This window comes from Ochotona princeps, chromosome 2 (genome assembly GCF_030435755.1).
Source record: "Ochotona princeps isolate mOchPri1 chromosome 2, mOchPri1.hap1, whole genome shotgun sequence".
Lineage (NCBI taxonomy): Eukaryota > Metazoa > Chordata > Mammalia > Lagomorpha > Ochotonidae > Ochotona > Ochotona princeps.
In genome coordinates this window covers 18,461,210-18,487,909 of record NC_080833.1, presented here as the reverse complement: position 1 = coordinate 18,487,909, position 26,700 = coordinate 18,461,210, and the positions used below count along the sequence as shown (strand labels likewise).

The window sequence follows — 26,700 nt, the reverse complement described above, 5'->3', positions numbered from 1 at the left end:
GGAAGCCCCACAGCAGGTACACAGGTCAGATGTAATGTCTAGCCATACGCAGGGCCAGGTGGGTCCAGGCCATGGCCTTGCGACAGGGCGGTTGCAGCTGTGGGGGCTCCATGGGCCAGGACTCACTGAGACCTCAGGCACTGGAGCAGCCCTCTCCAACCCCAGGGTTAACTCCCATGTCCAGCAGAAGAAACCCAGGCCCTTCTTTAGTTTTCCAAAGCTCCTGCTGTGGCTCATGCCTCATTCCCACTTTCACAGCCTCCTGCCAACTGCCATAGCAGCCCCTTCTGTGCATCTTTAGGGCGACAGGCAGACAGCTGCCTCTTTGCCTGGGCTTCCAGAGGCTGCACCACCTACCTGCCCCCTGCAAAGAGGCTTGGCCTGTCCTGGAGGTTGCCAGCTCCTTCCAATGTCCCAGGACCCTCCCCTCGCACAGCTGAGGCACACAGTGTCTGCGGGCATGACCGGGAGAAGGGCACCAATGGCCAGTAGGAGGGTGTCTGCCCTCCTGGCCCCTTCCTCCCTTCAGCGAGGAGATGCCCAGGACCACCAATTAGGGGAGAGGTCAGGAGGACCTTTACTGACAGAGGCTGGACCCAGGCAGGGGAGACCACTGTGTGGTCAAGATGGTACAGGACACAGAGGGGAGGCCATGGCCTTGTAGCCAGGAGGTCCATTTTCTTTTTTCTTTTCTTTTTTTTTTTTAAAGACTCCCAAAAGGGAGTAAAACAATCCAGAATAAACCAATCCAGACTTCCCCCTACTTGGTTCAGAATCAGATTAGCAACACTAGAAATTTTCCAAACTGTTTGAAGGAAATAAACTTCCTGGAAGAAAAGTGAGAGAAATATAGAAGACAACATAATATCTAGTTACACAACCAAAAAGAAAGAAGCGAATAGAGGCAGACAGGGAAAAAAAGCTCCCAACGTAGTTGGTTTTCATCTTCAAAGTCCTTGCCACAATTCAAATATTTACCCATTCAACAAACTCGACGCGTATTAAGCCTGTATCACCTGTCAAGCTTTGTGTTCAACACTTTCTAAGTAACATGTTCCAGGTCTAATGTTCACATCAACCTATGAGGCAGTTACTATCATCATTTTCATGCAGGAAAAAAAAAAAGGGAAGAAACAAAGATTTATTCAAAAGGCAGTGTTAGAGAGACACAGAGAGCGTCTCCACTGCTGGGTCACTCCCAAATAGCCACACTGGCCAACCCAGGAGCCTGGAACTCCATCAGCGTTCCCCTGTGGGGTCATTCCCCACTGCTCTCCCAGGCGCATTATCAGGGAGCTGGACAGCAAGCAGAGCAACCAGGACTTGCAACGGTGCTCACCTGGAACGCTGGCATCGGTGGCGGTGACTTAACCTTCTGCCCCAGAAATGCCAACCCCTGAACTTCTTACCTCATTTTAAGGATAAGGAAGATTTAGCAGCGGGCATTTGGTGTAGCAGTCAAGCTGCCACTTGGGAAGCCATCCTGGAGAGCCCAAATTTTAAGCCCTGGCTTTGCTCTCCATTCTAGTTCTCTGCTAATGCAGGCCCTGGGAGGTGGCCGGTCATGGCTCAAATGCTTGGGTCCCTGCCACCCATGCAGAAGATCCTGACAGAGTTCCTGGCTCCTGGCTTTGGCCTGGCCCAGCCCAAGTTGTCACACATGCTTGGGGTATAAAACCAATAAGTGAACTACCTATCTCTTTGCCTTTCAAATAAACGAGCAAAATTCTTTGAGGAGACAGAAAAAGAAAGGTTTGTACTGAAGGTTGGACAACTAGGAAAAGGCTTCAGTCAGGACTGTGCTATGCTCACAGTGTTCTGCCTGGTGCGCATTCTTGAAGCAGCTCCTAAGGCACCACAAGTAGGGAGTTTCCACCTGACAGAACTAAGAGCCTCCACGAGCCAGAAGCAGGGAGAGCTCATGGAACTTCTCCACTGCTCCCGGTCAGTACCAGGCTCTGTTTCCCAAGCCATCACCCAAGAATTCGCTTTTGCCTGTTGGGTTTCTCCGGACAGTCTCTCTTGCCAGCTCTTCAGAGACCTCATCAAGCCAGGAGGGCCGGAGGGCCACACAGACACACAACAGCAACTTCACCCTCCCTCCGGAACCGCCTGCACCGCCTTGATCATTCAGGCAACAGACCTTGGGGACAGCAAGAAGCCCAATGCCTGACCACAGAGTCCTGACATTCACAAAGCCCATGGCCACGCACACCCGGTTCTGCTAAAGGCCAAGGAACCAGTTCTGGCTATCCTAACCACGCCGGTGACACCACTCCTGCCTTCCTAGCAGACAGCACTCATCCACCAACACTCAGTGGGCACCTGGCACTGTGCCACGTGCTGTAAAAGAACAAGCCCGTGTCCGATCAACCCGGGTTACTGGGGTGAAGGGTAACGCACTCAATACGCGGCGCCACACTCGACCACTTGGGCACACTCCCACTGGGCTCACTCCCTTGCTGGAGCGTGGTGCCCAGTCCGCGCTGTGGGGCAGCTGCCCAGGGACGGTCAAGCATCACGCCCCCCCGCGGCCTAAGCCGGGGCTGGGATGGCCATCCTGGGCCTGAATTCTCCAGACATTCTTCTCAACTACACCTCCTCACGGAGGGGCTTCCTATACAAGCTCCGACTGGGCGCCCTCGGCACAACTTCTCCACCTTAGACACTCGGCCAGGCGCTACCCCGGGTCCCTGCCGAGGACTGGGCGCCCTAGGAGCGCGCTGCCCGCGGCCTCCCGGCGCACCGGCCCAGCAGGCTCACAAGCGAAAGCAGCGTCCATGACGGCAAGGAGGGAAGGCAGGCGACAGGGACACCGGGGGAGTTATTTTAGTCAGCGGGACGAGAAGACCTGGGGAGAGGTGACGGTTTAGGGTCTCTGCGCATGCGCTCCTTCTCTCGACACCGCCCCCCGCCCTCCCCGCGCCCCCAGAGGGACGTCCTGCCCGGGCTGCGGAACGAGGAGGTAGTCTGTCGCCCCAACGGATGAGAACTTACAACTGTCTGAAAGCGGGCGGCGAAACCCCTCACTCGGGAGTACCGACCGTGGCCGCCACCTCTGCCGCGTCGGTTCCTCACCTCGCCTAACGGCCGTTACACGCCCAACGCCGCGCGCCTCCGAGCGCGCCCCGCTCCGGCTCCGCCCCTTTCTGTAGGACCCCAGCCAATCGGGAGTCGAGCCGAGCTGGTGTCCCGCCCCTTTCTTCCTGCCTCTGACCAATCGGAAGGCGAGCCGCGGCGATGTCCCGCCTCTGCACGCTGCCCTCGGCGCTCTCTGCGCATGACCCCGCCGTCCCCCGGGGCCTTCTCCTCGCAGGTTGCCCGGTGTTTCCTCTAGGCGGTGCCCTGCTTGCTCAGGCCCGCCATGGGCTCAGGCAGAATGGGAACTCAGGCCCGGGCTGATGGGGCTCCTCCCATCCCAGGACCTACCTGTCCATCCTCAGGTGGTGACCAGGGGTGAGGTCAGAGTTAGGGCTCAGCCTGGGACTGACTTCCTGGCTCATAAACCTGGGTGTGACACAGTAGATGAAGTTAGAAGTGACCCTCTGGAATTAAATCCATAAAGTAGAGTGTCAAAACAAATTTAGGGGACCCGTGACAGGAAATGGAAAGTTGCCATTTGGTGACTGGAATATCTTTCCGTGCAAGAGAGCTGTGAGAAGGGAGGCTCGGAGGCACCTAGAGGACTGAGAAGAATAGAGAATAAATGAGAAACGGATGCAGACAGCGGGAGAGGAACCTGCCTGTGGAACCTACCTGTTCTGTGGCAGTGTTGAGCACTGGAAGTATTTCCTTGTGCGCCAGTGCTGTGGCATGGCACGGAAAGCTGCCACCTGTGGCTCTGCTATCCCATACGAGCACTGGTTCCACTACCAGCTGTCCCACTTCCCATCCAGTTTGCATCGAACGGCTTTGAGTCTGACCCAGCTCCCTGATAATGCACCTGTTAAAGCAGTGGAAGTTGGCCCAAATGCCTAAGTTCAACCAGCCACAGGGAAGACCAGCCTGGCCCACCCTTCTATTAGAGACATTAGGGGACTGAACTAGCAGATGGAACCCTTCTCTCTGTCTCTCTCTCTCTCTTTGTGTTTCAAATGAATAAATCTTTTTTTTTTTTTTTAAATAAAACTGACTGCTTGGTATCCCATGTTGGAAAACCAGTTCAAGTCCCAACTGCTCAGCTTCTGATCCAGCTCTGCCTGCTGCTGCTCCTGGGAAACACAGAAGATGTTCTAGGTCCTGTGCTTGTGGCTCTTGGCTTTAGACTTGGTCATCGTGGACCCTTGGGATGTGAACTAACAGATGGAGGATCTCTGTGTCCCTCTGTCACTCTGCATTTCAAATAAAATGAATAAATCTTAAAAAAAAAAAGTAGCTCATTTCCCAGCGTGTTGTGGAGGTTGGTTTGTTTAAGATTTTATTGTAATTTATTTGAGAGGAAGTTACAGATTGAGAGAGGGGGAAAGAAAGTGTCTTTCATTCAGACCACAGCGACCCCACAAGCCAGAATTCTGGAACTCCATCTGGGTCTCCCAAGTACTTGGGGCATCTTCTGCTACTTTCCCAAAAAGAACTGGAGCAGAAGTGAAAGAGCCTGGACTTGAAGGGGTGCCCATTGGGGTACTGGCATCACAGGCAGTGGCTTAACCCACTGGGCCAGCTGCTGCTGTGGCACTCTTGTCTATATCCATAGCCATGCCACACCAGGGCCCACTGCACCTGGCACAGGTCTTTCACACTGCTGCTGGAAGGCAGCCACAGCCCTGGGCCATGGCAGCTGCATCAAGGTTCGGGTGTGAGCCCTGAACGTGGGAAAGCTGTGCAATGCAAACTACTGAAATCTGTTCTGGTCCTAGGCCCAGGTGGCCTGTCAGCCTAGACACCCATGCCTGAGGGAAGAGTGGTGGCTATGTGGCTCTGGGCAACACCACCATGTGCTGGGAGCCAATTACCAGAGGTGTGTGTTGGAGGAGTCCAACATCAAAGACAGGACGGACTAGACCCTGCCAGTCACTGACCCCTGTCACTGTGAACCCAAAAACATCTAGAGGATCTGGTGCCTCATGGGTTGCCGGAAATTCTGCTCATAAACCTATGAGAACCAAGTTTTTCCTTTATAATAAACAATGAATATGGGATTTTAAGGTTAAAAAAAAGCAACTATTAACCATTTCTGTACCAATTTCCAAATGTTAATCACTCACATTTAAAAAAAAAAATCTTATTTATTTTTATTGGAAAGGTTGCTTTACAGAGAGGAAAGACAGAGAAAGATCTTCCTGCTGGTTCATTCCCCAAACGACCACAACAGCCGGAGTTGAGCCAATCTGAAGCCAGGAGCTAGGAGCTTCTTCCAGGTCTCCCACATGGGTGCAGGGTCCCAAGGCTTTTGAGGTGTTCTCTACAGCTTTCCCAGGCCACAAGCAGGGAGCTGGATGGGAAGTGGAGCAGCCAAGACATGAACCAGCACCCATATAGGATCTGGGCGGTTTCAGGGTTGATAGCCAACTGAGCCATTGTGCCAGGCCCTACTCACCTATATTTTAAGAGACCTTTTTGCCCTAATTTCAGATAATATTTTTTAATTTAATTCTAAAAATGATGTATTTGTTTGAAAGGCAGCACGACAGAGTGGTAGAATAGACACAGAGAGCAACAGAGAGATTTTCCACTGGCTGCTGCACTCCCCGAAAGGGCTGCGACAGCCAAGTTTGGACCAAGGCAAGGAGTCAGGAATTTAGTTTCCCACATTGGTAGGAGGGGCCCAAGGATTTGGGTCATCTTCTACTGCCTTCCTTCATGCATTAGCAAGCAACTGGGACAGAGGCAGAGAAACTGGAACTCTGCCAGGGGGAATTCAAACTAGCATCACTAGCAGCAGCTGAACCTGCAGCACCACAAGCCCCCATTTTATTCTACTTTTTTTTCTTTTTTTTTTTAAAGATTTATTTTTATTACAAAGTCAGATATACAGAGAGAAGGAGAGACAGAGAGGAAGATCTTCCGTCCGATGTTTCACTCCCCAAGTGACCGCAACGGGCTGGTGCTGCGCCGATCCGATGCCGGGAACCTGGAACCTCTTCCAGGTCTCCCACGTGAGTGCAGGGTCCCAATGCATTGGGCCATCCTCGACTGCTTTCCCAGGCCACAAGCAGGGAGCTGGATGGGAAGTGGAGCTGCCGGGATTAGAACCGGCGCCCATATGGGATCCCGGGGCGTTCAAGGCGAGGACTTTAGCCGCTAGGCCACGTCGCCGGGCCCGTTTATTCTACTTTCTTTTTGAGATATGTAAGTACTATCCTTCATGATATGTCTTAAATAAGGATAAAGATGAATGCGGTTATTTGGAAGTCTACTTCTGAGGCAGGCGTTTAGACTAGCAGCCAAGATGCAGGTTTAGACTCCTGTGTGTCCAGAGGCAAGCATTTGGTACAGTAACTACAGCCCTGCTTGGCACACCCGCAGCCCGGGTTGGAGCAGGTGGTTCGAGTCCTGGTTGCCTTGCTCTCCGTCCTGCTTTCTGTTCCCTTCTAAGGGGGCATCCTGGGAGGCAGTAACAGTTGGCTTATGTCTGTGGGTCCCTGTTGCGCCCATGGGAGATCCAGATGGAGTTCGGGGCTCCCAGCTTGGGCCTGGCTCAGCCCCAGTTCTTGCATATATTTGGGGAGTGAACCAACACATGGAAGATTGTCTCTCTGCCTTTCAAATAAAATACATTTTGGAAAAAATTAAAACATTTGTATCTAATGTAAGAGATTGCTCTGGACTGAGTGTTAAAGCAAATCAGTGGATAGAACATTTGTCTTTCTGTCACCCTGCCTTTCAAATAAATAAAAATTAATTTTTTTTAATAAAAGAAAGGAGACTCAGGGCTAGATGGAAGGATCCACAAACTTCCCCTGGAAGGAGAGTCCTAGAGTCTGCTTGTTGGAAACAAAGTCGTCTGGGAAAACTCTAATTATTTTACATGTGGGAAAAATGAGACCCACAGATAATAAAGTGATATGTCCCAGATATCTACACAGAACCCTAAAATTTCATAGTCAAATTATACAAAAAGAAGTCAAGTAGCAAACAAAGCAAAACAAAATTTAAAAAAAAAAAACTAAAAAAAAAAGTCACAGTAAAGTTTTTGCCCCTCCCATCGGAGTCTCTAGGGCGCCATCATGTGGCACTGATGTGATCTGACCCCAAGCAGCTCATTTTGTTTCTTGTGCCCACCCCTACCTCACGACAAAAGAGAGAAAATGGAAACTTTTATTTTCCCTAGCTTCTCCCCCATCTGATTCTCTCCATCCTAATCAGAGATATTGTGGTCTGCAATCCCCTCACCTTTGTAATATTAAAGTGGCAATTCCTCAACTGTTTGGGGGCCATGCCTGTGCCCCTCCTGCACCGAACCGCATCTTCTGCCCGATCTTGAAGCAGTACAAAGATGAGAAAAAAAGATAGAATGAGGAAGCAGAGCCACACACCTTCCCAGACAGTCATTGGGCCACAGGCTATCCCAGCTTTACCCTTTAGCTTTCCCATCCCTAAGAGTCTCCCTAAATCTTCCTCCACCACCTTTGCTTCATGCTAGGCTTGGGGGCATTGTCTGAAAAGGATTTTACCCTTGGACCTAGTGCAGTAGCCTAGTGGCTAAAGTTCTCACCTTGCATCCGCCAGAATCTCATATGGGTGCCAGTTCTAATCCTAGATGTTCTGCTTCCCATCCAGCTCTCTGCTTGTGGCCTGGGAAAGCAGTCAAGGACAGCCCAAAGCCTTGGGACCCTGCACTCACGTGGGAGACCCAGAAGAAGCTCCTGGCTTCGGATCAGTTCAGCTCTAGCTGTTGCAGCCAACTGGGGAGTGAATCAATAAATAGAAGCTCTTCCTCTCTGTATCTCCTTCTCTCTGCAAAATCTGACATTCCGGGCCCGGCGGCGTGGCCTAGCAGCTAAAGTCCTCTCCTTGAACGCCCCGGGATCCCATATGGTCGCCGATTCTAATCCTGGCAGCTCCATGTCCCATCCAGCTCCCTGCTTGTGGCCTGGGAAAGCAGTTGAGGACAGCCCAAAGCTTTGGGACCCTGCACCCATGTGGGAGACTTGGAAGGAGGTTCTAGGTTCCCGGCATTGGATCAGCATAGCACCGGCTGTTGCACTCACTTGGGGAATGAATCATCGGACGGAAGATCTTCCTCTCTGTCTCTCCTCTCTGTATATCTGACTTTGTAATAAGAAAATAAATAAATCTTTGAACAACAAAAAAATATTTGTTTTATCAATGTTTAAAAAAATCTGACATTCCAATAAAAATAAATAAATCATAAAAAATTTATCTTAAAAAAGAAGAAGAAAAGGATTTTATCTTAATATCCAGTCTAACACCATCGGGAGGTAGATAGCCACTCAAGGTCCCACACAAAAGAAATAGTTACAAGGATCAGGTGGCTTTGAGAGCCTCGCTTTGGGGGATCAATTAATAACCGTTGCATTCTTTCAGTAAAGCCTTGTTGAAACTGACACATTTAGAGAAAAGAGAACAGGGGTGGCAGACAACCCTTTCTGCTTCTCTACGGACTCCATTCAAGCCCCCTCACTTGTCCTGCTTGCCCGCTTGGCCTTATTCCTGGAATCTCTAACCCTTCCTTCGCGTCATTTCATGGTGGTCTAAGGTTCTGATGAGATAGCCCCACAGGGACCACTCTGTCGTGTAGTGCTGCACAAACTTGGATGCTGAAGTAACTCAACTTCTTTCACCCATGTCACGAAGGGTTGAGCAGAAACAGGAGCCAAGTCCAGGACCCTTTAGGATCCCATGTGGGCCACTTCATGATAGCAACGCTTTGAAACAACCAGCTGAGCCCCTCTGCTGCAGGCCAGAGCCCCTGAGACCACAGATAAGCTGGCCTGAAGAAGGAGGCCCCAGGGAAGCATTCTCCAGGGAACTCAACAGACTTGGCCCCTCTCTGAAGGTCACACACCTCAAAGGGCAGGACAGTGGGGCTTTCTGCCTCTAACAAGAATGGAATTGAAAGGGGCCAGTGAGGTGGCTCACCTGGCTATTCCTCCACCTGCAAGCACTGGCATCCCGTATGAGAACCAGTTTGTGTCCCAGCTGCTCCACTTCCCATCCAGAAAGCAGTGGAGAATGGCCTAAATCCTTGGGACCCTGCATCCACATGGGAGACCTGGAAGAAGCTCCTGGATCCTGGCTTTGGACTGGCTCAGCTCCTGCTTTTGTGGCCTCTTGGGGAGTGAGCCAGTGGATGGAAGAGCTCTTTATCTGTCTCTCCTCTCTATATAGCTCTGTCTTTACAACAAAAATAAATAATTCTTTTAAAAATGAACTTGACAAGATGGGTTCTGCTATGGTGAAGACTTTTATGGGGTAGAGAGATTCTTCTAAGTCAGCAAGGACAACCCAGGAGTGACTGGCAGTGGCAGGAAAGGAGAGAACGGGAGGAGAGAGGGAGAGATAGCTCAAAAGGGCAGTGTCTCTGGAGCATAGCCAGGGGGGCGGTGGATTTCGGGAGAAGGGCTCTGGGGAGGGTCCAGTTCTCAAGGTAGGTCCGTGGGAGGCTCCCACAGTGATCCAGTCACTTATTTAAATGGACCCCAACACCTCCCAGCTGCTCTCCAGGCCCTTGCATTTCTCCCAGGCAAGGTATTCTGACCACAGGTGTGTGAGTGACCCAAGCTTAAGGGTGACAAGGCCCATGGAGTGGGACTTTGCCCCAGAACCACTGGTAATTCCCATTTCCTCCTCTGCCCCCTAAATGAATTTACCAACCCAAAGACCTAAATGTGCCCAGCTATATGCAACTGCCTAGGTTGTCTTATACCTAGGCAAGTGTTATAATGCCGGGATAAAAGCAGCCAATAGCTGGTGGGCATTCTGGTCCTGGTTAATGCCAAATCTGTGTTAACTGTATCAGTGTAACAGCATAGTTGCCTGTTTTTGTTTTATATGTATATAATATATGGCACTGGGAGGGGCTAATTCTCCACCTGCAAGTACAGGCACCCTAATATGGGCATAGTTTGTGTCTGGGTGCTCCACTTTGCATTCAGCTCCCTGCTTGTGGCCTGGGAAAACAGTGGAGGATGGCACAAGGCCTTGGGACCCTGCACCTGCATGGGAGACCCAGAAGCTCCTGGCTTGTGATTGGCTCAGCTCTGCCTGTTGCAGCCATCTGGGGAGTGAACCAAAGGATGGGTGATCTTTCTCTGTATGTCTCCTTTCTCTACAAGTCTACCTTTCCAGTAAAAATAAATAAATCTTTAAGAAAAAAAAACATGCAGGGAAGGAGTGGGACACTGGACCAAGACATGCTGCCCTAGCCTTCAGGCACACATGTTGATAAAAGGTAGGGGAGCTGCAGATTGCCCAGGGAAGGAAGTTTGGGGATGTGTGAGTGGGAGCCACTGAGGGGATACTTTCCAGGTGTGGAGTGACTTCTGTGGGCTTCCATAAACAGAGCTACTGCACTCACAGGTAAATGAGGAAGCTGAGACTGAGTGGTTTAGAGACAGGAAATTGGAGGGCATGTTTGGATCAGACCAATGTACCCACCCATGTGTGAGATCTGGGCTGGACTTGATGGCAACACCCACCACCCACTGGCACACACAACAGCTAGGGCTGGGGAGGCTTGTCTGTCAGGGCTAGACAGTAGCCACCAGTGAGTACCTGGGCAGTGGCTGGGCCATGCAAGGCTGAGGTACGGTATCAACCGGCATGCAAGATAACCAGATCTGAGGACAGAGTCCGCAGAAGGTATGTGGGCTCACCCGTGTGGGTCTGCAGTACCCACTGATTTCTGTGAGAACTAGGAGTGGTGACAGGCTGAGCTTGGCACAACCACGGAATCCACCAACACTCACGGAAATCAGGGAAAAGGTTCACATTAATGCCAAGGAAGTCCTTCTGGAGGTGGGAATGTTCTTTTGGATTCAAGTTATTCCCTCAACCTCTTTGGGGACCTCAATGTGACAGGCAAGGTTGGTGATGACATTCTGGAAAACAGACACAGTTGGCTGGTGGCTCAGGGGCTGCATCAGGCCATTTGGGAACGGATGTAAGGAGGCTGACATCGTGGCTTGGGGAAGGCACAGTGTGAAATGATGGATTCTTTTTAAGACTTACTTTTATTGGAAAGGCGGATGCACAGAGAGAAGGAGATACAGAGCCACAGATCTCCCATCTGCTGGTTCACTGTGCAAATGGTCACAACAGCCAGAGCTAAATCAAAGCGAGGACTTTAGCCACTAGACTACTGCATTGGGTCCAAATAAATATTTTTAAAATTGTGAGTTTGGGGCCCGGCGGTGTGGCCTAGCGGCTAAAGTCCTCGCCTTGAACATGCCCCGGGATCCCATATGGGCGCCGGTTCTAATCCCGGCAGCTCCACTTCCCATCCAGCTCCCTGCTTGTGGCCTGGGAAAGCAGTGGAGGACGGCCCAATGCATTGGGACCCTGCACCCGTGTGGGAGACCTGGAAGAGGTTCCAGGTTCCAGGCTTCAGATCGGCTCAGCACCGGCTGTTGTGCTCACTTGGGGAGTGAATCATCAGACGGAAGATCTTCCTCTCTGTCTCTCCTCCTCTCTGTATATCTGACTTTGTAATAAAAATAAATAAATCTAAAAAAATAAAATAAATAAAATTGTAAGTTTGTTCTGATGGAAAAATTTTTGGAAACTACACATACTTTGTTCAAGATAAACATTTTCTGTAAACTTTTTTTGTTTATAATTTATTATTATTATTATTATTATTATTTTATGATAGAGTTCCATAGGCCTTGGGATTTCCCTTCTCCTCACCCCAAGTCCCCTTCCCCCACTGAGTTTCCCTATATAATTACTACAGTATAGTTCTTCATGAACACTCATATGACCATCAGTGCGGGCATGGGCGATGACAGAGAGTCCAGCATCCCACTGTCAATATATAATTAACAGTTTCATTGGGAGTCCATCTTTGATCTGGAAGTAGAGATGCATGCTGCATTGTATCCTCACATCTGGAAATGTTAATCTCCACTACACAGTTATTATACATCCCCTTAAATGAAAAGCCACAATATAAAATCAACAATAGGAAGAAAAATATAAATTTACAATGCCACGAAGTTCTCAAGAGATTTTGACAGTGCAACAGTCCTGAATTGCTGCTGATCCTGCCGTTCCAATCGCTATGAAATCTCTCCAGAATTCACTGGCTGCAGTGGTCCACCTTGGATTGCCATCTGCCTCAGATATTCACTGCCAGTGCTTGGTTGGAGTAGTGGATCAATTTGTTCTGTCCTCTGCCATGATACCAGGCATCCTCTGGAGGCTCCAATGTACTGCCATATCTTCCATGTGCATTTGGATATGCTGTCTACTGCTCCATCTGAGCCACTGAAGAGGCTTAGGTCTGACCCATGTACTCCACGGTCAGACCATTAAACCTGTAATTCTCTCCATGGTTGGGGTTCTGAGTCCAGTGGCTCACTTGGTAGGGAATCACCCAAGATGCCTCATCTAAGGCCATCCCAGACCTGATTCTTGTGTGTTTGCCAATACGAGGTCCGGCACAGTCCATCACCCAAATTTGCCTTCTCACACACTGGTAGTTGCAACTGTTGGGTCAGTTCTATCTCCAGCCCCGTGTTTTATGCAGACCAATGGGTGTTGGAGTCCAGCCCAATCCTACCCACCACATACTTGGCCTTCACATAAACCAGTGGGAGCTGCAGCCTAGTCAGAGTGACCCACAATAACCCCCACCAGGCCTGCCCAGTATGTATAGCTCACTGGTCCCATCTACCCCATATTTCATTTGGTTCTTGTACATGTCAATGGGCATTGAAGCCCAGTTCATCCCAACTAGCCCTACTATCTAGTTCACAGTGGTGCCAGCAGGTGCCACCATCTGTATAGCCATACCTGCACCTAATAGAATTTGCCCCCCGTGCCACCATCTGCCAGCTGATGTTGCGGCAAAGCCCAACCTACCCACACCCACTCTGGCTTATGCATGCACCAGAAGATAGTCAGCCCAGACTGGCTTTTCCCTGATCCAGCTCCCATGTAAGCCATCAGATGTTGTGGCCCTGACCAGCCTAGTCTCCCTCCATCCCAGATCTCATGCTCACAAGTGTAAGTAGTGGCCCAGTAGGGGACCTCCGCAAGTCCCCCACTGGGTCTGTCCCCGACCCCTGGTTTCACATGTGCTGGTTGGGTGCTGCAGCCAAGTTGGGCACAGCCTGCCTTGTCCTTTACATTTGTCAGTGGGTGGTTTAGCCTGGCCCAGCCTACCTCCAATTCCAGCTCACGCCAGTGGGGGCTACAGCCTAGCTTGGTCCTGCCAGCTCCCAGTCCTGGCCCTAAAGTGGACTTGTTGGTATTGCATCCCAACATGGCCTGACTCACACTCCATTCTAGTGCTTGAATTTGCCAGCGGGTGATATAAACTGATCCAGCCTGGCCTGCCCCTGACCTGCGCTAAATGTATGCTGATGGGTGCCATATTTTGGCCTGGTCGGCGCTGCTCCCTGTCTTGGTTCTTGCACTCACCTGCGAGGAATGTGTCCTGACAAAGGATTTCCCCAAGTTCCTCCATCAGGATCTCTTCCAATGCCAGATCTTGTGTACACCATTGGGTCAACGGGACAGCCCTACTTAGCCCTACATTACACCCAGGGATGGGGCACAGTCATTCAATGATACCCTAGAAACTCTGACATGGGGAAGTGTTCCAGAGGAAGTTACTTCAATGGTTTTGATAGTTCTGAAAACTATCTGAATCAAGGTTGAGGAAATCTTTCCAAGGTCTATTGGCTGACTAAGTCCAAGGTGGGCATCCACAGACCCAGGAAATTGTTGCAAAGCTGGCCAGGAGAGTGGTCCAACCTGTTCTGTTTTCATCTTCTGATGAGGCTGTCATCGTCCTCTGCTGGCTTTGATAAGCTGGCTGTCATGTCCACCTTGTGCACCTGGGTATGCTGTCCACTGTACAGGCACCAGCAACTGATGAGGCCCAGGTGCCTATAATGCACTCCAAGGTTGGACCATCTGACTTGTGATTTTCCCTGTGACTGGGCTTGAGTTCAGTGATCTAGCTGGGGAATCTCAAGAAACTTCACCTGGGGTGACCTCAGATTTGACTTTTGCGTGCTTTAGCCAGTGCAGGGTCAGGTTCATTCTGTCACCGGCACTAGCCAACACACATACTGTTAGATACAGCTTCCTGATCAGTTTCTTCCCCAGCCCCATCTCTCACACAAGCTGATGGGTGCTGGAGAGTACCTTGGCCTGGCCGACATACCCTCCTGTTGTCCCCTATAAACCATTCCATTTCCGCTCCCTCGCCTACCTGCGAGTGTAGCAACGCAGTCCATGGAAGACCCCAGAAGTCATTTCTCTCTTATCAAACATGCCCTCAGCTACTCCCACGCCAATATATCTCTAGATCCCCTTCCTTGGACAATCTGCAGTCCTCCTGCCTGGAGGCTGGGGTAGAATGCCCTGGCCTGGGATTACTTGCCTTCATCACACACCTTTAAAAAAGATAGACAACTATGCTGCGACACTGGTATAGTTAACACAGGTTTGGCATTAACCAGGCCCAGAACGCCCACCAGCTATTGGCTGCTTTTCTCCCAGCACTGTAACACTTGCCTAGTACAAGGCAACCTAGGCAATTGCATAGAGCTGGAATATTTATTTATTTTAAAGGCAGAGTTACAGAGAGCAGAGAGGGAGAGAGAGATATCTTCAAGATGTTGGTTTATTTCCCAGGTAGCTAAAACAACAAGGGCTGGGTCAGGTCAAAGCCTAGAGCTCAGGCCTTCATACAGGTCTCCACCATGCATGCAGAGACCCAAGTACCTGAGTCAGCTTCCACTACCTCCCCAGGCACTCAGTATGGAACTAGATCAGAAGTGAAACAACTGGGACTCAAACTAGCTTCCATATAGGATGCCTGTGGGAGTTCCAGGTAAGCTCCTAGCTGCTAGCTTTGGATCAGCTCAGCCCTGGCTATCGTGGCCATTTGAGCAATGATGGAAGATCTGAAGGCTCTTCTCTCTATAAAAATCAATCTTAAAAAAAATTGCAGGTCAGGATGAAGGGCAGGCTGGAAGGTCAGAACACTGGCTTGCTGCTCAGCAAAGGCTGTGGGGAGATTAACTGGTCAGGAGACAAGACTCAGGATACCAGAGGACCACAGTGGGTAAGCTGATGGGAAACTCCACTCTCCAACTTCCTGCATCCCTGAGGAGTCTTCAGGGGCTTGCAGTGGGGAAGTCTGGGCAACTGGGGATAGGCACTGAGCTCAGCAAAGTACATATGACACAGAGCCAGCAGAGCCCCGCTGTCTTGGAGCTGCCATCTGCTGCCAGATTTGCACCAGGACTGTTTCCCAACTTCCTTCACCAGCACAGACACGGGCAGTCACTGCCTACTGCCTCCGTTGCTGCTCCTTGGGGATGGAACCCTTTATCTTCCCAGGGAGTATCCTCAGACGTCTTCCCTTCCATCCAGCATCCTCTGAGGGCTCTCATTACCCCTCTTAAGGTCGACCAGAGACAGGAAGAAGCGCTGCTTCTCAAGGTGTGCACCAATAGGAAGTGGGAATGGAGAGTGGAGCCAGGACTCCACCCAGGGATTCCAGCGTAGGATGCAGGTGTCTCAAACGCCTGTCTCTGATTTTAGGTGGGAAGGGACTACAATCCAGTAGCTGCAGGCTACTGAAGCAGTTTTTCCTGTCGCTGTGACCATCACATTTCTCTGACTCCTTTGTCAGGCTCAGGAACCTGCCAAGTCTCAAATAGAACTCCTGGCCCCGTCTCCTAACTCCCAGAGTCCCCCTGCTTTCTTCCAACGTGTTTTCATGTTCCTCTCCTCCAGGAAGCCTGTCAGGACCAGCACTTTAGCAGGTTGATCTTCCCTCCCCTAGTCTGGATAGAGATTCCATTCAACCAGCATTCCCCAGAACGAGGACCAGCCTCCACCTTCAGACACGGAAGGAGAGAGTGGGGCTGTGTCCTCTATCAGCCAGGGCCTCCCAACCATGAGAGCCAAACTCCTCCTCCAAACTGTAGCAATTCTAACTTTGCCATCAAAGTAAAAAACTGAGGCCCTCTCCCAATGGGCTAGAGCAGCCTGGGTCCTTTACCAAACAGGTCTGAGGGGCAGGATTTGACTTGCCCATCAAACCTGCAGCAAGCACCACCCCCCAACACATACCACTGTTGAAGATCCAACAGACACGCAGGCAAGGTGATCCAACACAAAAATTTATTGTCAGTTACTCAAAGATCTGGCCCCTCTCGCCTCGCATTTCTCATCTTGGTCCTTGAGGCCCACCCAGGCCCTCCCAGCTGTGGGCCAGAGCAGGGGCCCAGGAACACCCCATCCGTAGGCTGATTCCTGTCCACCTGGGCCGGCACTCCGCTTCTGTGCCTGTCCTGGAGCTAGGGGCCCCACACTCACCCAGGATTCTTCTCCATCCTGGCTCCTCTGGACCTGGGGCCCACGAGCATAGGCCCTAGCCTCTCCCCAAGCTGTGAAGGCAAGGCTGTGCCAAATCTCGCTTAGGGAAGCCACAGCAGGCGGCGAGCAGCCAGATGTGTATCAACGCAGGTTCTTGAGTCCCATTTTATTCTTTTAGCGGCTGCTCTTGTGTTTGTTCAGCATATTTGTGGCCGATTCATGGACCTGCAGACAAGGGGGGCTTGCTTTCAATTCCCTTGCCTTGATGTGACACACTCTCCTTGATCTAACGCCAGTGTAGTACCCACTCAGGGTGGGAGCTCTGGAGGCAGACACCCTCCTGGTTAGAGGGGACCTCTCTGAGAAGGAAAGGGTGGGGCCTAAATTGACTGTCCAACGCAGGTGACAGGAGGCTGGGCCAGACCTGCAAGAAGCCTTGAAGCTGGGCGGGGTGGAATGGCAGGGCAATTACTGATTGGGCAGGAAGGGGATGGCATACCCTTTCTCGGTTCACCAGGGCCGTAATCAAGTCTTGTTCTTGAGCCACCTCGCGGATGTCCACCGAGGAGCCAGTCTCGAAATCTTGGCTCCTGGACAGGTGCCGGTGTAACAGCTCCTCTTCTTGCTCCTGGTTGAAGCGAATGGAGCGCACCTCCTCCACGATCCTGGGGGCGCAGCAGGAGTGCGTCCCTCCCACCTCTTCCCTGGCGCCTCGCCCCCCACCTCCACCTCCACCTCCGAAGACCTGACTCTTAAGTGAGGTGGGAGGAAGTCAGAGGGTCAGGATTGTAACTCAACTGCCCCACAATTGAGCACGCGGGGTGGGGTGGGGCCCAGTCTTGACTCCAAGGGATTCAGGGACACCCCCTCCCCCAGGAGGCACTCTCCGCCCCCGCCCCGCCCCGTACGCATTGAGCTCGTCGCGGATGCCCTTGTATTGCAGCAAGTTCTCCTGGATTGCCTCGAGCACCAAGCAGAAGTTGTCACACGTGTTTTCCGAGAGATTTGGCAGGGGCCCCCCCACCAGCGGCTCCTGGAGGTGGCCAGTGGTCTCCTGGCGGGCGACGGTACAGTGCACCAGCGGCAGCTCTTTATTCTGGTCATCGTCGGCGTCGCCTGGCTAGAATTGGGGAGTGACAGGGGACAGACACTCAGGTTGCCCTCCTGCTGGGTGCCCAGGGAGCACTGTTGTTCTGCCCCCTGTTTCCCCCTCGCTCCAATCTGAGTCCCCCATCCCACCCCAGGGAAGTTCACAGCTGTGCTGCATGGTCCTCCGCACCTCTTCTGGCCCCAGTTTCACTGCTGGTACATCCTTGTACGGCAGCTTCTAATGGCCAGTCTACTCCTAGGTCACACGCTGGCCCTAGACTCATCCCCTCCCAGACCTGTGGGAGTGCTGCCCCTGCATGGGTACAGCTGCAACGTTCTCTCCCAGTGTGCTGGGCACTGCCCATGGGCCGGCAGACTCCTCCCATTGGCCCTATGAGGTGAGCACTTTTACTCTTGCCATTGCATGGAAGGTGAAATTGAAGACTGAACATCTGCATCTGGGTTGTTGCCTCCCACCCACCCCGCGCAGTCCCTTCTCCTTCCTGCCCACCCACCCCCTCCCACGCACCTCACTAAAGGCTATTTGACGCTGTTGTCCCTGCTCTCCTGCCTTCATCATTTGCTCCAGATTGGTAGTTACCACGACGACGAACAGGTTGATGCCAATGAAGGCACCCATGGTGAGGAAGATGGCAAAGTAGATGGCGCCCCCAATCTCCATTGCATACTCCCTCTTCTCCATCCTGTGGAGGGCAGGCAGAGGCCCGTCACCTCCCTCCCTCCTTTTTGTTTTTATTTTAAAATGTATTTATTTTTATTTTCAGAGAGACAGAAAGATCTTCTATCCTCTGATTCACTCCCCAAAAGGCTGCAATGGCTAGAGCTGAGATGATCCAAAGCCAGGAGCCAGGGGCTTCTTCTGGATCTCCCATGTGGGTGTAGTCCTAAGACTCTGGGCCATCCTCTGCTACTTTCGCAGGCCACAAGCAGGGAGCTGGATGAGAAAGGGAGCTTCCAGGACACAAACCGGCACCCATATGGGGTGCCAGTGCTTGCTGATAGAGGATTAGCCAGTTGAGCCATCATGCCAGCCCCCTTTCTTTCCCTCTTTCAGCCTCCACTTCCTCATCTGTGAGATACTCCCAAGGCCAGCTGGGACCTCTGCCCTACTGCCCTGCTGTGGTATGGGGTCCGATTCCTTCTTTCTAACTGCTACAGCAGCTGCTGTCCACTGGGCACCCACTGTGGTGCCAGAGTGGCCGCTACTCAAGCCAACTCTGTAAGGCAGGGAGTGGTGCATTGTCAAGTTTAATCTACTCACTGTGCTCCCTAGTCATGGTTTTTTCTGATTATGAAATTTATTCAAGGCCTATTATGGAAAAGAGTAGCAAAAAGCTATAAGGCCAAATCCCACCTGCTAGAATTTTTTCATTGTCAGGCTCTTGTTGTAAATGTCCCATAAAATATTTGGCCCCATAAGATTGTCTCTCTCCATATAGATGTATTACAAGCAGAGGTTTATGTAAGTTTTTTGCCACGGATTCTCATAGCAATCTGAGACTTAATAAAGTGTTGGAATAAAAGAGAACACCAAGACTCAGCAGAGAACACACTTGCCCAAGGTCATCTGATTAGCATGTTAGATCAAGAATTTAAAACATCAGTCCTCCCAGGAGTCCCATGGGGACCTGGAGGCTGTAGTGTAACCTTGGACGTGCCCACACACCTGCTCCCCCTGCCCAAGGCCTGACTGCTCACCCTTAGCAGGGTCAGCTGTGACTTTGAAGGAGTGCTGTTTTCAAGCATGACAAGGCTTTGGAGACTTCAAGGCCAGAGGCTCCTGCCCCAGGGGGTTTGCTTTCTCACTTTAAAGACCTGGGCAATTCCCACTTGATAGGCTGCTCTCAACCCCTGGAGCATGACTCTTGTGGAGAGCCTTCCCCTCAGCAGTTTTGCCCACCCCCACCCCTTCTCCTTCTTGGCTCCTTGGGCACACTTACTGAAAGTCACTGTAGATGTCCAGCCATCCATCCTGGGTGATGCAGATGAAGAGGGTGTACAGGGCAACCTGCATGTTCTGAAAATGCTTGGGCACGAATGCACCAAAGAGCGTGACACCAAACACTGAGAACACCTGCCAGAGAGACCGTAGCGGTGCCCTGACCGCACTCCAGGGCCTTGAAGACGCGGCATGCAAATGTCAGGCAAATGAGAACTGCCAAGGGATTATGCCCTACAAGCCCCCCTCCACGCCCAGGGACTCAGGGACCCAGGGACCCTGCTCAGGGAGGAGGAATGGCTAGGGTGGGCAAGGGCACTGACCAGCATAAAGAAGAGGATGAGGGCCATGATGTTTGCCATGCCAGGCACTGACTGCAGTATGACACGGATGATCCGGGCCAGGGGCTCCACCGACATACATACATGTAGCAGACGGAGTGCCCTGTGACAGAGCCTCTCAGGGGGGGGTCCCTTGAGCCCTTCCAGGACCCCAACCTCCTCACTGCTCTGTCAACTGCCCAGACAAGCAGAGCTGACCCCCAGCTGGCCATGATGGCCATGACTCCCACATCTCAATCCCAAATTCCAGATTAGCCCCTCCCCCAGCTTGTCCAGAGCTCTCAGCTCACCTGAGGGTATAGGTGATAGCAATAGTGTTGAGTTGTTCAATGAAGAACCCCAAGAGCAAGATAAAGACGATAAGGAAGTTGAGAATGTTCCAGCCATCCTGGGGGTGGGTGGGGGTGGGGGGGTGGGCCAGCCCCAGCAGGGTCTGTGAGGCCCAGCCCATGGGGACATCCTGAGTCCACCCTCCCCACACGCCAAGGATGGGGGGGTTCAATGATCCTCTCAGGGAAGGGCCATCTACTGCTAGTCCCCTGATACCCTGCAAACATGCTACAGAGCACACATGCACTTCCTGACCCTTACATAGGTGATGGCCAAGTGCAGTCTCAGGAATCAGGCCCTAAGCCTTGGCATGCTGTGGCTGGAAAGCTGTCAAAATGGCCTGGCTTCACAATTAGGTGACCTGGCAACACCTGGGTGTTCCTGGTTTGTTTTTGTTTTTGGTGTATAACATGTTCTACCATCAACAAGATGAAATTAATATTAAGCAAAATATTGAGGAGCACTGCTTCAATTGCCAGTTTGGATACAAGGAAGACAGGCAAATTTGATAAGGCATTTGTCCATCAAGGCAGGCACTCATACGCAAATGGGAAGGGAGTTCATGCATCCCCCATCTGACCCACAGACACTATGACCCAGGTATAAGACAAACACCTGGGTTAGGGTATTTGGTACAGCAGATAAGAAGTCCCTTCCGATGCCCATGTCCCATATCAGAGTGCCTGGTTCTAGCCTTAGCTGCTCTGTTCCTGATCTAGCTACCTGCTGATGCTCACCACGGAAGCTCCAATACTTGGGTTCTTACCACCCATGTGGTGTTAGAGTGTCAGTATAATGTTAGAGTGTTAGAATAGTAGAATGCTAGGCCAGGCTATCAGGCCCCTTGGTACCAAGAAGCTGCTGCTTTGCTTAGGATAAGTCAGGGCCATTGGGAGATGCCACGCTAGTCAGGATGAGTCAGGGCTACTGACCAGTGTCACAAGTCCTATCTACAGTGACCAGTGCTACGAGCCCTATCTATAGAATACACCTGGGTGGCAGGGCATTTGTCCAGTTCCAGAAAACAGGATGAGCTATTGATACCCAGAACCCAAGGCCATGATGTGTTTGAAGTGTTACTTTGATTGATAATGTGTTATTCTTTAAATTGATTTGCTGTGTTTGGATTTGTGTGAGCTATAATGTATATAACGCCCAAGAGAGGTCTATAGAATCAGAAGCCTTTCTCTGGTTCAGGGTCCGACCCCTCCTTGGCTGGCCTGTGTGCCCCAAGAACGGTCTGACCCCAGCATGCTGGCACAATAAACTCTGCTTGCCTTTGCATTACCAGCAAGACTCTTTGTCGTTTCTTGGGGGTGGGAGGGACAAAGCTGGACCCAAACAATGGGAGATTGCATGTGGAGTTCTAGGCTCCTGGTTTTAGCTTGGCTGAATCCTAGCTGTTGCAGGCATTTGGGGAATGAACCATGAATGGAAGACCATTGGATATCTCTCTCCCTCTGATCTTCGCATTAAGAAAAATGAAAATTTAAAACTTTTAAAGGACAACTATGTAAGGTTGAAAACCACCAGTGTATCCAGTGATTGACAGGTTGAGTAAACCATGGTACATTCATTGAAGGAAATGAGCTGTGTAGCCATGAAAAACAAGAAAGATTTTATGTCCTGACATGGAAAGGGAAGCTCACCGAGACCCATTAGGTGACAAGCCAAGGGCAGCAGAAGCGTGTTTATAGCTCACTGCTGGGGGGAGAAAACTAAAAATATATCCTTATGTGTTGCTACTGATAAAAATAACTGCTGAGAGTCTTTAGAAGAGCTATAAATAGAATAAGATCATCTAGAGAGGTGTGGGGGAAGGTGGCAAGGGGTCAGCAGGGAGAGCAGGAATTCTATATGTACTTTTCAAAATGGTTTGAAAGTATTTAAATGGTTTTTATTAAATACTTTAAAAAGAAAATGAATTTTAGGGGGAAAAAGTTCCTAAATGTATTTGGCAGCTTAATAGATATATAAGTCCTCCTGCCTCACACACGCACAAGGAGACACAAGTCTGCCTGTCCACAGAACCAACCCTGAATCCTGTCAGTAGTAAGCTCCTACTGTATGCATGCCATCTGGGGGTCAGGTCCTGAGGTTATGGGATCTCTTCCCTGCTGGGCCAACAGACTGTTTTGATGTAAGTGGAGAGAAAGCAAATTTTAAGTGCACATGAGTGAGAGGTGCATTTTACGCAGACACAGAGCAGCCTGTAATGAGCCTGAGAGAGATGGAGGGCTTCTTGGAGACATCTAAACATATCTGAAAGTAGGGGCTCAGCAGGTGCATGGGGGAAGTTGCAAAAAGAGTATTTTGTGACCCAGAAAATTTTTATTGAGATTCAGCATTCATGAATAAACTTTTGCTGGAACACTGCATGCTCGCTGCCTTATATTCTGGCCAGGGTTGTGTCCGGGTGCCCACACAGAGGTGAGCCGTGGTGAAGAGATACTACAGCCTGGAAAGCTGTCTTGTCCTAACACACCTGCTGAGCTCTGCTCTGGGACCTTGTCTTGCAACCTCACTTCTTGGATAAGGAAATCAAGGTTTGCCCAAGACTGCAGCGCCAGAGCAAGCTAGAGCAACAACCGGAACTGGGACCTAAGAGGCTGATTTCCAGTCCAGGTTACTGTCTGCTTCATTACAGATGGGGCTGGGGCAGAACTGTCGAGGCAGCTGCATCCTCTGGGTTGTATGTTGGCTAGTGCAGGTGACAGAATGAACCTGACCCTGCCTTGGCTGGTGTGCATAAGAGTCAAGTTTCTTGGAAACCCCCCAATTACATTGCCCCCAAGTTTCCTAACCACAAGGAAAATCACAATATATGTGGTCCAACCTTGAAGTACATATGTCAGGACTAAGCCCCCTCAGTTGCTGATGCCTGTGCAGTGGGCTGCGCGTCCAGATGCACAAGGGGGACATGACAGCCAGCTCATCTAGGCCAGCAGAGGACGTGGACCGCCTCATCAGATGGAAAGCAGATCAGGTTGGACCACGCTTCTGGTCAAGTTTCGCAGCAAGTGTCTGGGTCTGTGGATGCACTAAGCTGGACTGGTCAGCCACTAGACCTTGGTAAGATTTTCTCAGTCCTGGAGCAACGAAGCCAGCAATGTCTCAGAATTACCAAAATCACTCAAGCAATACCCTCAGAACATTCTTCCCCACATTGAGGTCTCTAGGGAGTCATCAAATGACTGTCCCCCATCCCCAAGTTGATGTAGTTTGACAACAGGGAACAGCCCCCTCTCTTTTCGCCCTTAGTGAACACAGGAGAAAAAAAATTAAACATTTGTCCCAACTACCTTCCTCTATACCTTGACCCTTCACACCCTTACCAGAGGCACACAAGGACATGCATCCCTCTCAACTATGCAAACGACATTAAAAAAATTAAAATAATGAAGTCTCTGCGTGTACAAGTGCACACATACACACATACACACGCGCATGCGTACACAGATGAACATGTTCCTTCAACTGACAGGGCCAGATGTTCAGGGGTAAAGGATCAGGTGGGGGACGTTTCCCCGCGAGGGCTAGGGGCAATGGGAGGGAAGGCCCAGAATCTCACCTTCCAAAAAATCCAGAAGCCATTGAACCAGCCGAGCAGAACCTCGCAGATTAGGATGGTCAGCACGACATCATCTATGGTAGAGAACAACTCATAGTGTGTCTACATGGAAAACAGAGAAAAAAAAGAGGGGCAGGACCATCAGTGAGGGCCCAGGCCCGGCCAGGGAGGGAGGGTGACTGAGGGCCAGCCCAGGCCCTGCATTTAGCAGGCACCATGCTAAGGTGCGTCCTACCGCCTCACGTGCTACTATCCTGCTGTCCTGCAAGTGGGCTTTCCCTCCCATCAGACAGATGAAGAAACCAAGAGAGCCTACAGCCACCTAGCTTGTGGAGAAAGATCATTGCCTACAAAAGGCCTGCACCCCAACCCTTAAGCATGGGGAAGGGCGTTTTCCAGGACTGGGAGGGGAAGGCCTGGTCCCTGAGGCTAATGGGTTCTCCCCTCTCACCTGTCCTCTGGTGGTCCCAAGCACTTGGCTGCTCTAGCACACTGATGCCTGGGTCAAGGCTAACCACCCTCCTGGGCATCCTCCCACCTCATGGAGTCAGGATGTGTATGACAGATTAGCACAGGGAGCCTGTGTCCAAGACCCAACTTACTCTGTCCAACCTCAGTCTCATTCCTTCAGCTTCCTTATGGCTTGGACACCACCAACAACCCCCAGCCCCTGATTTCACCCTGGTGGCCACCACCCCATTTTCCATGGTCTCAAGGCTGGATGTTACTCACGGGGCCTCTTGCAGCCCATATCTACCACCACTCCATCTACAATGATGCCAGACTGGGTGCAGCTTCTTAAGCCCAGAAGGAAAGTTAAAATGGATGAGCTCCCAGCCTGCTCCAGGCTCCCAAAGGACTGCCAAGGACTGTGAACATCTGCCTCCAACAGTGAAGAGATTCATTCCCTGGGCCCAGTTTGTGGCTAAAGTAGTTTGGTGGCTAAAGTCCTTGCCTTATATCCACCAGGATCCCATATGGGCAGGTTTCATATCCAGGTTACTCCACTTCCCTTCCAGCTCCCTGCCTGTGACCTGGGAAAGCAGTCAAAGATGGTCCAAAGGCTTGGGATCCTGCAACCACATGGGAGATCCTGGGGAAGCTTCTGGCTCCTAGCTTTAGATCAGCTCAGTTCCAGCCGTTGTGGCTACTTGGGGAGTAAACCAGTGGCTGGAAGGTCTTTCTATCTCTCCTTCCCTCTGTAAATCTGACTTTCCAATATAAATAAATCAATAAATCTTTTTTTAAAAGATTTATTTATTTTTATTGGAAAGTCAGATATACAGAGAGGAGGAGAGACACAGAGAGGAAGATCTTCTGTCCAATGATTCACTCCCCAAGTGAGCCGCAACGGGCCGGTGCCTGCCGATCCGAAGCTGGGAGCCAGGAACCTCTTCCAGGTCTCCCACGCGGGTGCAGGGTCCCAAAGCTTTGGGCCGTCCTCGACTGCTTTCCCAGGCCACAAGCAGAGAGCTGGATGGGAAGTGGAGCTTCCGGGATTAGAACCGGTGCCCATATGGGATCCCGGGGCGTTCAAGGCGAGGACTTTAGCCGCTAGGCCACGCCACCGGGCCCATAAATCAATAAATCTTAAAAAGAAAAAAAGTTCTTTTCCCTTTTATGGTTTCAGCTTCAGTGTCATTTTTCCCAGGAAGACTCCTGCTACTAGATTCCATGGTCTTGAACTCCCACAGGTATGAGCCAGGAGCAGGGTCAGGGAAAAGTTGAACTTGTACCTGGGTCCCTGCTGCCGTGCAATTAGCTGGCACAGAATGATTCTCCTTGTAGTAATTGTTGGCTACAATTGGATACCATTTTCCCAAGGACACCCGTCTGCCAGCTCCAGCTCATGCCCTTTTTCTCCTCAGACCCATACCCATGTCCTCATACCCATACCCCAGCCATTCCTATGTCAGGCTCCAAAGCCACCTCCTCCACAAAGTCTTCCCTGATCTCCAGATCCCCAGGTCAGAGCAGAACAGACCCTTGAACAACCTCCAACCAGGCACAAGAGACAGACAAGGAACCCAAGGCCTCGAGACAAAATTACTTCACTCCAGTCACCCCTAATGGCCGGCCTAGGGCATCAAAGAGGGCAGAGGTGATGCTGGCGGCCTACCTGGTCAAAGTTGGAGTTGGTGCGGAGAGCAATGGTGATGCCATTGATAACCAGCAGCACGGCCAGCAGCAGCTGGAAGGCCGGGTGTCGCAGCAGTTGCTTAATGTACATGCGCGTGATGAGCTCCTGCATGTCCCAGGTGTCCTGGAAGAGGGGGAAGACCTTCATTCAGACAGGTGTCACACAGAAGGCCTCTGCCTGGACGTGAGTGCTCACTCGGGGTACCCCTCACTGGAGGGGTAGTTCTTGGGGTTCACTCTAGAGGGGAAGGTGCCTGAGAGATGTTGGAACGGCAGCATAAGCAGTTGCTAAATGCTCTTCTGGGTCCCAGGGGTAGGATTGCTGTGCGGGTCAGTGCTGGAGTGGCTCCTTTTTGGGGGGCATCCATGCTAATGAATGACCGTTGCGATATGGTGGTCCCTAAGGGATGCATTGCAGAGGAGTCATTGCAGAGTTCCCTGGGAGGCCTGCCCGGTTCGTACCGTTTTGTACATGATGTCCCAACGGTTGATGAGCACCTGGTCCTCAGGCCGGATGAAGGAATCATGCCGGGGCTTCTGCAAGAGACAGGAATTGGCCTCAGTGCTGCCAACTGCCCTGCCGGGCCCCACACAGTTCCCCTGCACCCCGCCCACCCCAGGCAGGGGCAGCCCCCTACCAGAGTATTCAAATATTTGACATTGACATTATCTGTCCATTGCAGCCAAATGGCCCTGTGGTTATCAATAGGCATGGCTCAGCAGGGATTCCCTATCCTTCGGGAAGCTTCTCTCCCAGCAATCTCGCTCCCCCTTGTGGTGATATCACAGCAGTCTCTGTGACC

At 51.2% G+C, this 26,700-nt stretch overlaps 2 protein-coding genes across 8 annotated transcripts in view; both read right to left on the bottom strand.

Annotated features, from left to right (window-relative positions):
• Nucleotides 1-3,150, bottom strand: part of CEP85 (centrosomal protein 85) — a 43,069-nt gene extending 39,919 nt beyond the window's left edge. Inside the window, exon 1 of one of the 3 annotated variants that reach the window (XM_058677208.1) lies at nt 3,078-3,150. The gene's annotated coding sequence lies outside the window, so the exon portion shown is untranslated. Of the gene's footprint in view, nt 1-2,762; nt 2,837-2,993 lie in introns of those variants that run through there. The other 2 variants (XM_058677207.1, XM_058677209.1) reach the window with 2 other exon arrangements.
• Nucleotides 3,151-16,258: 13,108 nt separating this feature from the next.
• CATSPER4 (cation channel sperm associated 4) lies at nt 16,259-26,673 on the bottom strand. Of its 5 annotated transcripts, none has more exons than XM_004592366.2 (11): nt 26,536-26,673; nt 26,360-26,434; nt 25,878-26,021; nt 23,759-23,860; nt 20,148-20,245; nt 19,840-19,960; nt 19,518-19,651; nt 18,086-18,260; nt 17,376-17,587; nt 16,967-17,132; nt 16,259-16,692 (listed from the first exon to the last, which is right to left on the bottom strand). In XM_004592366.2, the coding sequence occupies exons 1-11, from the start codon at nt 26,608-26,610 to the stop codon at nt 16,642-16,644; spliced, it is 1,353 nt and encodes a 450-aa protein (XP_004592423.2). In that variant the 5' UTR covers nt 26,611-26,673; the 3' UTR covers nt 16,259-16,641. The 5 variants fall into 5 exon arrangements, with proteins under 5 accessions (XP_004592423.2, XP_058516786.1, XP_058516787.1 ...); XM_058660803.1 differs by having other exon boundaries at nt 19,518-19,694; nt 19,840-19,923; XM_058660804.1 differs by having other exon boundaries at nt 17,398-17,587; nt 19,518-19,694; nt 19,840-19,923.
• Between the last annotated feature and the right edge of the window lie 27 nt (nt 26,674-26,700).

Excerpts from the sequence above, each read along its gene's own strand:
- CATSPER4 (XM_058660803.1), bottom strand. The coding sequence starts at position 26,610 with ATGCCTATTGATAACCACAGGGCCATTTGGCTGCAATGGACAGATAAT. Across the intron at positions 26,022-26,359 it reads GGGACATCATGTACAAAACG|GACACCTGGGACATGCAGGA; the intron begins GTACGAACCGGG and ends CCCCTCTTCCAG. Across the intron at positions 20,246-23,758 it reads GCTTCTGGATTTTTTGGAAG|GATGGCTGGAACATTCTCAA; the intron begins GTGAGATTCTGG and ends ACCCACCCCCAG.